The 11552-nt window shown below is 32.1% G+C and overlaps 1 protein-coding gene across 1 annotated transcript in view; it reads left to right on the forward strand.

Moving 5' to 3' along the window:
• Positions 1 to 5369: 5369 nt before the first annotated feature.
• Positions 5370 to 11552, forward strand: part of LOC108907890 (G protein-activated inward rectifier potassium channel 2) — a gene marked incomplete in the record, with an annotated part of 11078 nt that continues 4895 nt past the window's right edge. The window contains 2 exon segments of the mRNA XM_018711727.1: positions 5370 to 5545; positions 10767 to 11059. Of these exon segments, the coding sequence (XP_018567243.1) occupies positions 5400 to 5545; positions 10767 to 11059 (439 nt within the window).

Below are 11552 nucleotides of genomic sequence, written 5' to 3' on the forward strand. Positions count from 1 at the left end.
AGAGGTTACTATTTTATTTTATAATAATTACCTATCTTAACAATTTAATAAATATTAACATTTATTCAGTCATTTTTAAACAAATTAAATTTGAAAAACTAAATTCTCAGTAAATGCATATGTCAATACAACTATTTAGGTACAAAAACAACTAATGATCGAAACTCTACAACGCCTGTGAGCTTGGGAAAAATTAATTGAAAATAGCATCTTCTTAGATAACAAATTCCGCCAACGCCAAACCAATGAAGCTTTCCGGCTGAAATTTTTATCACTTATTAAGGGTGTATTAAGCCTCAAAAATCCTGAATTACAAGTGTCTACGATGAAAATTGTACTAATTATTAGCAATTGAAAAAAACGGCCATTTTCGACATTTTTGAGCTCTTGCGCATAAACAAATTATCCGAATTTAATCGGACTTGTCTCAATTTAAAGGTTTATTTAATACCTACCTTTTTTGTATAAACCTCTTTTCGCTATGAATAATAGTTTTTTTACGCGAGATAAAAACCACTTTTCCATAACTTTGTCCATTGTTTAAATAAAGTTTCCCAACTAGTCTCGAGTTGATTTTTTGATATTTTATTTACAACACATTTCCGAACAATATTCCCCAGAAAAACTTCTAATAGTATTTTTTCCCCGAAACAGGCTGTTCCATGTCTATAATGACTGGACTAATATGTACGGACTGTCATTTAAATGACGGCACAGGTGGTATGCTGCTAGCATTTTTGTCACACAAAAAACCTATATTGGCCTAAAAATAAAGTCTTACTATGAAACAATTGAGGCCTATGGATGCTCGGGATCCGAATAAAGGGTTGCCTAATCTACAGGCCGAAACATAATCAGCACATGCATATCACTGCACAAGTCTCTAATTCTTACAGGAAAAACTTGTGATTAAACCGTCATAAAACGGGCTTTTCTGTGCAGTTTAACCCCGTCTGAATGCCGTAGTTTCGCGACACTTTTCCATTTCTGACCTAGTTCGTTCTAAATCCGTTCCTTTTCCGGAGCCGCGGCATGCAGGAAGGAATTAAATTATCAAGAATCGCATTCTACCAGACAATGGATAAATCCCGAGAGCGTTATCACATAAGGAAAGATTTAGGATTGCGCCGCGTTGTTAGAGAAGCGCAAAACGTCTCCATTTGCATACTTAAAAAGTGCTGCGGCTGACTGCGACTTAAAATTCCCCGAAGTTTCTCGCAATGTCCGTATTGTTCGCATGTATGAGATGCACATCTAGGTAAGACGCTGCCGGATGCCGAAGTTTGTGTACAAATTACTGAGAACGGTCTCTGTCTCGAAGTTCCCGACGTGTGGAACTGCAAAATTCGAAACAAAAGAATGACGCAGGCTCGCTCGTTTCATGCACCTAATTAATGTAGTCCCAGTGTTGCCGGATTGATTTTTAGTAAACCAGTAGTTGCCGATCAGAAAAATCAGTAGAAGTAAGTAGGTAATTCTTCTTAATAATGGTTTCTATTCTTACAAAAAACTATGGAATATCTACGGTTATTAGGTTAGATTTGATTCAAAATAGTCCTGATAAATAAAAATGATGGTTCCTAACGAGCGTTCAAATAAAAACGTGGTCAAGTCAAGTAAACGTCATCTGTCAAAGCGTTATATCGCCGCTATCAATTTGAATATTTTCGTTTTAAAAAGCGTTTAAAATGGTGTTTTCTCAAGAACAAAAAGTGTTTATCATAGAGTCCTACTTTAGAAATGGACGCAAGATTGATGGAATATGGAAGTATTCTATTGAGGAATGTTTCATAGAATTTCAAAATCAATTTCCCGGCGTTGTTGAGTACAAAATTTTTCAAAGTGCAGTTCAGCGTTGTGTTAATGTTTTTCGTGAAACGGGCAGTGTAACAAGAAAAGAAGGAAGCGGCCGACCTAAAAAGCGGACTGAAGAATTAAAAGAAAATGTCCAACAAATAATGGAAAATGCGCCAAGAACTTCTGTACGTGTTTTATCACAAATGGTGGGAGTATCAGTCGGTACCTGCCACACAGTGTTAAAAAAAGATTTGCGTTTGTTCTCCTATCGTTTAACTTGTCAGCAAGAACTTCATGAAGTTGATTTTCCGCGACGGGCTGTATTTTGTGAATGGTTTTTAAACAACTACGGTGAACTTCATAATATCACCTTTTTTTCTGATGAAGCCTGGTTTCATTTAAGTGGTTACGTAAACTCACAGAATATGAGAATGTGGTCTTCTGAAAAACCAGATAACTTTTTTGTCGAGGGCCCTCTACACGCTCAAAAAATTGGAGTTTGGTGTGCTCTCAATCGAAGGAGGATTTATGGACCTATTTTTTTTAATGGTACTCTTACTGCGCAAAGGTATAGAGAAGAAATTATCGCTCCTTTTGTTAACCAGCTGGAAGAAAACGAAATTACAAACTTTTACTTTCAACAAGATGGCGCAAGGGCACATACGGCAGGCGAGACGATGAATATGTTGAGGGAAGTTTTCCAAAATCGACTAATAAGTCTCAATGCTGAACATGAATTTCCACCGAGGTCATGTGATATTACGCCGTGTGATTTCTTTTTGTGGCCTTACCTTAAAAACACTATTTTTGAACTGCCTATTCCTGATTTAAACCATCTGCAGGCTCGACTTATAGACAAGATTCGTGAAATTAACAATACCCCGAGCATCTTAGAAAATGTCTTTAATTCTTTGAGGAACAGGTGTGAAAAGTGCTTGGAACAAGGAGGGGGACACTTTCAGCAGCTGCTTTAATTTATTGTTATAACAAGGAGGGGGACACTTTCCGCAGCTCCTTTAATTGTTTGTTATTGTTATCACGATTATTCTTTAAAATAAAGTTATATAGTCATTAACGTTATTGAAACTGACAGCTGCTATACAGCTCGTTGAGAAATGAGGTTAAGTTGGTCGCTATAAGCTACTCCCTACGTCCAATGTGTCAGAGCCAACTTCGACCACGTTTTTATTTGAACGCTCGTTATAACAATAATTATTGTTTGTGTCATTTTGTTTATTTAGACCAGGAAAATAAGCTGGGAAATGACAATTTCGCGACTTTTTGTTTCGGCAAGCTGAATTTATCACTATAGATGTTAAAATGTCATAAAGATGGGGGGAAGATTGTTTACAGGGTGGTTAATTGTATAATTTTTACGTAAATTCACGTTTTTCGCTTATAACTTTTTTCCGTTCATTTCCACGAGAAAACAGTAAAGTACTTTATTTTTCGTCTTCAAAAGATCTACAAAACAGCCCACGAGCGTCAAACAATATAGATTAGATCAAAAGTTATAAACAGAAGAAGTTTATTTATGACTTTTGAATTAAACATTTATAAATAGCGTTATTATTACCAGAACGTTTTGGCATCGCATCCTCTCATTCCTTATCACTGTCTAATAACACACGAAATCTAAAATCGGTAATTTGAATAGTTTATAAGTGATGGCCTTATAAACGAATTAACTAATTATTAGTCTTCCACAATCGCACTGATTTTTTTCAAAGTAGATTTCACAATAATACGTTGAAATCTATCATTTTTTTTGAATTTCAAATTTGCAACCTGGATTTTTTTTTAATTGTTTAGCCTTAGATGCAAAATCAAATATACGACGCACCAACGTGGTATATGTAGTTATATATTATTACATATTCGGAAAGCTTATGAAAAGAGCTTTAGGATAAAAAAAATCGTCAAGATTCGTTGAATTTATTATCTACATTCTAAGAAATATGTGATAGGGAATTTGTGAACATAATTCATCCCTAACAGCACGCAATATTTTTAAAATGTTTTGAATGATTGAAGAAAAGGTTACTTTCAAAATATTACCGCAAAATATTTCTTAGTTAAAAAAATAATATTTTAAAAATATTTAAACTATCACCTAAAAATATTTAATTTTCGTTAAAAAAATAATTTAAAAATATTGCAAAATTATTTTAAAATATTTCCAATATGTACAGGGTGATTCACTATATTTTGACCCTACCTTTAACTTTTTTGTTGTGAGAGTTATAAAAAAATGTGAAATATAAAAGTTGCACGAGTTTTAATAGTATCTCCCTTATTGTTAGAGATAGACCCAACAAACCTGATATGACTATGCTCCGCAGGGAACGTTCTATCCAAATATGTAAAAATATACAGGATGTTCCATTTAACTTAACAAAGTTAACATCCGCGGCCATTTTGTTTGGACTTCATTTGTTTTTCAACTATCATTTTCTAAAAATTTATAAAAACTCGAGCAACTTTTATATTTCACATTTTTTTTATCTCTAAAACAAAAAAGTTAAAGGTGAAAAAAGTAAATATAGTGAATCACCCTGTACAAGCAAATATTTGATTTAATATTTTTTATACGATGAATGAAAATTTTTAAAAATGTGCAAAAACGGTATTTTACAAATTAATTAATTTTATTCCAATCAAATCTGAACCAACTGTTTATGTTTTCAGAATGTTGATTCTGTGTTCTGTGGCAGCAACAATGCTATAAAAACCTTTCTAAAAAGTTTAATAAATATTTCAAAATGTTTTGAAAACCTAACACTTTTGACTAACAACATTTTAAACACATTTTTAAAATATCAATTTGAACAATTGAACTAAAGAACAATTGAAAAACTTGCACAATATTTTTTCTCTCCTAGACGACTTCGTTTTTGTTTTAAGCAATAAGGGCCCATCCATTTTCCGTCATTGGGCAACAAAACACAATCACAATAAAGCTGTAACTTGATATAACAACGCATAATAAAATTTTATCAACTTACACTGATTAACAAATATTAGATTATTATAAAAAAATAAACACTCGTACTAGCAGGATTTAACAATCAGATAAACTCTTGTAAATTAATTCGCTGATTATACAATTGTCATATGTCGAGTGTGCTTCGCCTCAAGAAGCCGACAAGCAAGAAAGAGCGATGGAGTATGAAAGAGAGACAGATGCATATGTAGGACAAGGACAAACAGTGCGTCTTTGATGTTCTATGGTAGGATTGCCATAGGTATATTCAGAAAATTTCTGCAGTAGTAAAAACGTATTTTTTTAACTTTGAAGCTTTTTTAAATGGACTATAAGCAATCAACGAGTATGTTAGTGCTGATCTTCACTAAAAACTATTTCCATTTTTATAAACACCGATTATCTCCCCCTGACCCACTGCGGATCGCTTGACTGCCCTGCCTCGTAAATCTGTAAACAGCTCCAATAAAAATAAAATCTGCAAAATCCTCGAATCCGCATATAAAAGGAGTATGACTTATCTCGAGAGGGTTATCTATCTAATCAACGAGATTACGTTTTATTTACAATGAAAATGTGCAACCAGTGATTATAACCGAAACGAAATTAATCATGCGAAATGTTACAGTACGATAGTACTTTGGACGAGTACACGGAAGTGGTGTTCGACGAGTTTTCTGATAGCTCGGAGGATGAAGCTGTTGCTGACGTGTCCAGGTCTGGAAAAAATCCCATACTGGTGTTAGGGAAGAAACGTCAAATAAGGTAAATATTAAAATTAAGGAAAAGAAGAGCATGTGAGTAGTATTTTATTTAATTCGTGATTATTTCAATTATCACTGTCATTATTTCAAGAATAACAGTGCCATTATAATGGTCTGAGTATAAAAAACTATGGTATGTACCTACGCATGTTTATCGACAATTCAAAACTATCTCAATGAACTTCCATTAGTTGTCTCTCTGTAACTGTAATGCAAAACGAAGGAACTTTTTTTCTATAGTTTGTGAAGTAAAATTCTCCACAAAATTTTGACCAACCGTTTTATTTCACCCTGTACAAAAGTATGTTTTACAAAATAACAATGTTGAGTTGGAGTAAAGCTTAATTCTTTTGCCTTTTATGTTATCAGTATAAAAAATATTCTGAATCCTGTTTGGACGTTTAGATTTCGTGAATACTTTTATCGTTTTGAATATACTGTGTTCATAAATATTATTCATGTAAATAACGAAGCGGAAAGATACCTTTGAGCCTCTCTAGGTTGCGATGTAATTGTTTAAATTGTATAAAAATATCAGCATGCAATAAAAATATAAACTGAGCATAAAAATTTAAAAATACCATATCTACCTTCATTTAAGTAATTATGTTCTTCATAAAATTATACAAAATTCGCCATAATAGTACCGTTATAGTCCAATCAAATTAGATTTTCACGTGCCAGTTTTAATGAAAAAAAAAACAGTTTTGAAGCCGTAACATTCAGCTGGGGTAAAATAGTTCATTCAATTCTATGGAATTTTTCCTAATTTTTACATGTTTGTTTCCTGAACTAAATTTTGGCAAAAAAATGATGTATTTTCGACAATTTGACTGGCCTGTTACGTAAATATCATTGTGCCCTTATTAGTGTTATAATTTTACGTAAATACTAGATAATTGTTTTATTGTCATAATAAACTATATGTACGTTGCAAATCTTAATTAAAAAAATGAATAAGAATTATTTTTCGCAGTAGAGTGAAGCAAATTTCTTCCTTATATCTTAAACAATCAAGTGTGTTATGAAAAAAACCAAACTGTCTGTAATTTTTTTTTTGATTTGACATTGTACCACAGTGAAAAGAAAAATTCAATAACTAACTCTTTACACCAAAAGAATCAGTTAATTAAGAATTTGCTGCTCAAAAATTACTATAAATAATTAATATGATCTAAAAATCAAGAGCATCTAGTTGAGCAAAAACTATGTAATTGAAAAATAATAGTATTAACATTTTACCAGCGGAAATAAATATCCTACTAAATCTATACAAAATAAAATATATGAAACAGGTTATAAACATAAAGAATTCACAGTTTATGAAAGGATATAATTTGGTTCCACATTATAGTAAAACTCCTCATTTTTATGGTCTACCAAACAAAATAAAACAACTATTCATTTACTTTGCAATAAAGTGGATACATATTTAATAGAACTTATTAAACTCCTGCTTGCTGGACTAGAAAACAATTTTTGAAAAACTTTCGTGTAGCAACGTGAATATAAATCATTTAATGAGTTTTAGTTAGCCTATTTAATCCCATCAAACATAAAAATTTAAACTATAATGGATTTACTATATACCTGTTAATATATTCATTGTTAAAATTATTATTTTTACCTCAAGAGACAACTAGATATTTTAAAATACTAAGTTTATAAGCAATCAAATGCAATTATTTCTGTCCACTACTCAAAAAAATATATCCACATCAGTTTCTGGTCGCTAAATGAATAATTTCTCACAAAAATGACTAAAAAGTTTTGTAGACATTTTATCGGTTGATCTTTTTTCAGAAAATGATAAAACTATTATCAATATGTTTTCGAGAAACAACAACAAAAAAAAACGGTAACACGTTTCTGTAAAATTTAAATTTATTTATTCATTTTATTTTTGCCGACTGATTATTATTAAAAGCAATAATTTTTTATTTTTTATACATATTTGTTATAGGTAAATATAATGTTACAAAAAAGTTAAAGTTTAATAAAATTATGTTTAATTATAAACAAGTTTTTTTAAATGTCGGCTGATTGGAGTTTAAGCGATATAAGAATTTATATTGTTTAAACTAATACTGGGCACTCAAATTTTCTCGCGAAATATTAAACTTAAATGTATGACGGATGTAATTAAAGAAAAACTTTATTATCTGACTGAGAAGTCATTAAAATGTTCATTTGTTTATTTAAAAGTTAATCAAAGATATGGTACTTTATTTTTTATTTTTATTAAAATTTAAATATTACACAATAAGTCCTGAAAATTACATTAAGATATATCTAAGGGTTTTTACACAATTAATTTTTCAATTTAAAGTCCCGAAAATGTTTATTGCAAAAAGAATTGTTAAAATGAAAAATTTGAAAAACGCTTTTAGGGTATGATTATGATTGTTTGTAGTGACTACTTTTGATCAAAATATATTGACTCAAATTCCATGATCAAGTGGAAAATTGGGGTCCAATTGATGTTATTTGACTCACGCATAAAACACGTATAAAAACAACATATTTTCAATTAAAAGATGATTTCTATCAACAAAATTTCGGAATGGTTATGGGATCACCACTATCTGCAATATTAACTAATATAATATCTGTGGATTTGTTTTGAAAATAACTATACTAATAAATCAAACAAAAATCGTATGATGTGGTGAAGATGTGTTGATGTTATTTTCGCAATTTGGCAATACCTATAACTTTGATGATTTAAGTAATTCTTTGGACAATACAAATGATAACGAACAAACGATTAATTTCACATTAAAAACTGAAGGGAATAACATTACTTTTTTAGGCGATTTAATTAAAATGTTATACAGGGTGTCCCAGAATAAGTGAGCAATCTCTCAGATTTATACAGAGGGCGTTAAAATAACAAGACACGTTTCTATCAAAACATATTTAAAACAAACAAACCATAAATGAAAAAGTTTTTCGTTTTGGTCAAACTTGCTTTTAACGTCTTATTTCACTCATTTGTAATACAGGGTGATTCACAAATGGTGACCAAAAATGAAACCTCGTATTCTTTGGAGAATTTTAATGGGAGTTCTATAAAGTTTTTATATACCTAGTTCTATTAAATTTTACGCTTGCATCTGTTAAAATTTTTGTAAAATGACGATCTTGTCGATAATGCAATAATATATGGGCTGGTCCATTTAAAATAACGAAGTTGACAGCTACTTCCGGTATAACCAGAAGTGTTAAGTTGATAGCATTATCTTCACTGAAGAGAACATATCTGATAACCCCTGTAAACCAAATTTCAGTATTATATTGTCTTTGGTTCCCTGAAACGTCTAATAGGCCACTTACCGTGAAGTACCCTGTATATATTTACAAATAATTTAATTCTAAGAAAAATTATAGATTACAGCAAATATTTCACAAAATATATACATTTGAATAGAATAAAATAACATTTACGGTAAATAATTCCATTCAAAAATTATCTGCTCATTTAATCCAAATACTTTTTTTTCCAGTGTAGTTTTATTCTAAGTACTACTGAAATACAGAATGTTTGGCTTGGTTTATGAGATATGGGGCGTCCAACAAAATTTTTGTCTGGTATTTTTATTATATGTTGACTAGGAGTATAGATGATGAGAAACTGAAATATTTACTTAGTTTTTTGTTGAGTGTTAGAGGGCGCTACATACAGTATTGTATCTGGATTTAAATAACTATAACTCTTCTGTGTCGCAGTTTTTAAAAACATTTGTGTTACTGTTTTTTTTTTGTAAGCAGCACATAAACTGTGTGTTCATTTTTTAAGTTTTACTCGAAAATCAGGCTTTTTTCGAAGAACACAGAGAGCAGTAATTTGTAGAAAATTGAAAGACGAATTCGAAAATATCATGGTTGTTGCCGTAAAGCAGTGGCGTACTATTTTATTTAGAAAAATATGCCACGGATTCCCCGTATCTCCGCCACTGCAGCATGTAAATTTTAGGAAAAGACCTCAGATTTTCGTATACTTAATAGTATACGAGCAAAAAATAAATTATTTTTCCTTGCCGATTACACATAATTAGTATAACAGTTACTAAAAACATAGTATGCCATTGTAAGGGAAATAATTTATTTTCTTGATCGTAAGTATACGAAAAAATGAGTAGAAGGAAAAAGTTTCTAAATGAAATGTAGCATTAAAAGATATTTTTCTTGTTGGAATTGGCAAACGTAGAAAAGAGTTATGAGAGAAATAAAACCAAGGGGTGCTAATTTATTTTATTCAAAGATATAAACCAGAAAAAAATACTACCAAAAGATATCATTCAACTAGTTGTTAACGTGTACCAAAATTCAATTTTCTAAGTTTAACCGTTTAACCGTTTTTGCGAAAAAAAATAAAAACCTAATTTTTTCGGCCATTTTGAGATTCGAATATTTTCTCAAGAGGGGAGGCTCAAATCGAAAAAATCTATTGGAAGTACCTTCCCTAAAATTACTTTCTAAACACATCCTTAAAATATTTGCATATCATTATGAAACACCCTGTATATAATAAATACTATTATCTACGAACGTGTCAAAAGTGACATCTTTTTTATACATTGTAGGAAAGTACCGATTGTCTATCAGAAGTTACGTGAGAGCGATAAAGTAAGCCATAGAAATCCATGTGATAGACAAAGATGGCTATAATGAAGGCGTCTAATAGGCAACGCCCATTTCGCCCTTCCACAAATAAGAAGTGGATCTTATTTGTGGAAGGGCGGAACGGGCGGTGACTAAGAGACGCCTTCATTATAGCCATCCTTCTCTATCGCATGGATTTCTATGGCTTACTTTATCGCTCTCACGTAACTTCAGATAGACCATCGGTACTTTCCTACCCTGTATAGTTGAAAGTGTAAAAAATTCAATTTCAGTTGAAAGGTCTCCCAGTTAGATTGACATTTTATCTAAAGTTAAACAAAAAATATCCTAAACCTACTACTGTGTATCCTGATCGAAACCCTTTTTTTTTTTGTATTACTCGTAATTAGAAAGATTCATTTGCTCAATTTGTCGCCATCCTTTCCAAAAATAGATCCTAAACCAAAGACTTGGTATCATAACAGTTTGAAAATATAGGCCACAACGACCAACCTTCGGATAATTTCATCCTCCGGCCGATAAACAACTTCCCTACCAGCCCATTTACTCCTAAGGGTTATTTACCTACCGCCTACACGACTCCTTTTATTTTGCAGCAAGTCGAGATCGAGTTTCATAAACTACTTCAATCTAGCGAGGATAATACGGAAATCCGGCAGGCGAAACATATTCCTGACGAGGCGGCCCAACAAGAATATATCGTACATCAGGGACCTGGGCAACACGTTGCTGACCATCCGCTGGAGATGGATCCTCATGGCGTTGATTTTGGTCAACTTCGCGTCGTTCTTCGCGTTCAGTGTGCTCTGGTGGCTGCTGGCCATCCACAGTGGGGATTTCGACGCGAACAGCACGGAGAAATGCGTCGTCAACGCGAAAACTTTTACAGGTAGGGAACCTTCGGTCGTTTTTAAACCGGTTTGTAACGAGCGTTCAAATAAAAACGTGGTCAAGTTGGTTCTGAACATTTGGACGTAGGGCGTAGCGTATAGCAAATGAACTTAAACGTCATCTGTCAAAGCGCTATATCGCCGCTATCAATTTGAATATTTTCGTTTTAAAAAGCGTTTAAAATGGTGTTTTCTCAAGAACAAAAAGTGTTTATCATAGAGTCCTACTTTAGAAATGGACGCAAGATTGATGGAATATGGAAGTATTCTATTGAGGAATGTTTCATAGAATTTCAAAATCAATTTCCCGGCGTTGTTGAGTACAAAATTTTTCAAAGTGCAGTTCAGCGTTGTGTTAATGTTTTTCGTGAAACGGGCAGTGTAACAAGAAAAGAAGGAAGCGGCCGACCTAAAAAGCGGACTGAAGAATTAAAAGAAAATGTCCAACAAATAATGGAAAATGCGCCAAGAACTTCTGTACGTGTTTTATCA

Source organism: Anoplophora glabripennis, unplaced genomic scaffold (assembly GCF_000390285.2).
Source record: "Anoplophora glabripennis isolate ALB-LARVAE unplaced genomic scaffold, Agla_2.0 scaffold11, whole genome shotgun sequence".
Taxonomy (NCBI): Eukaryota; Metazoa; Arthropoda; class Insecta; order Coleoptera; family Cerambycidae; genus Anoplophora; species Anoplophora glabripennis.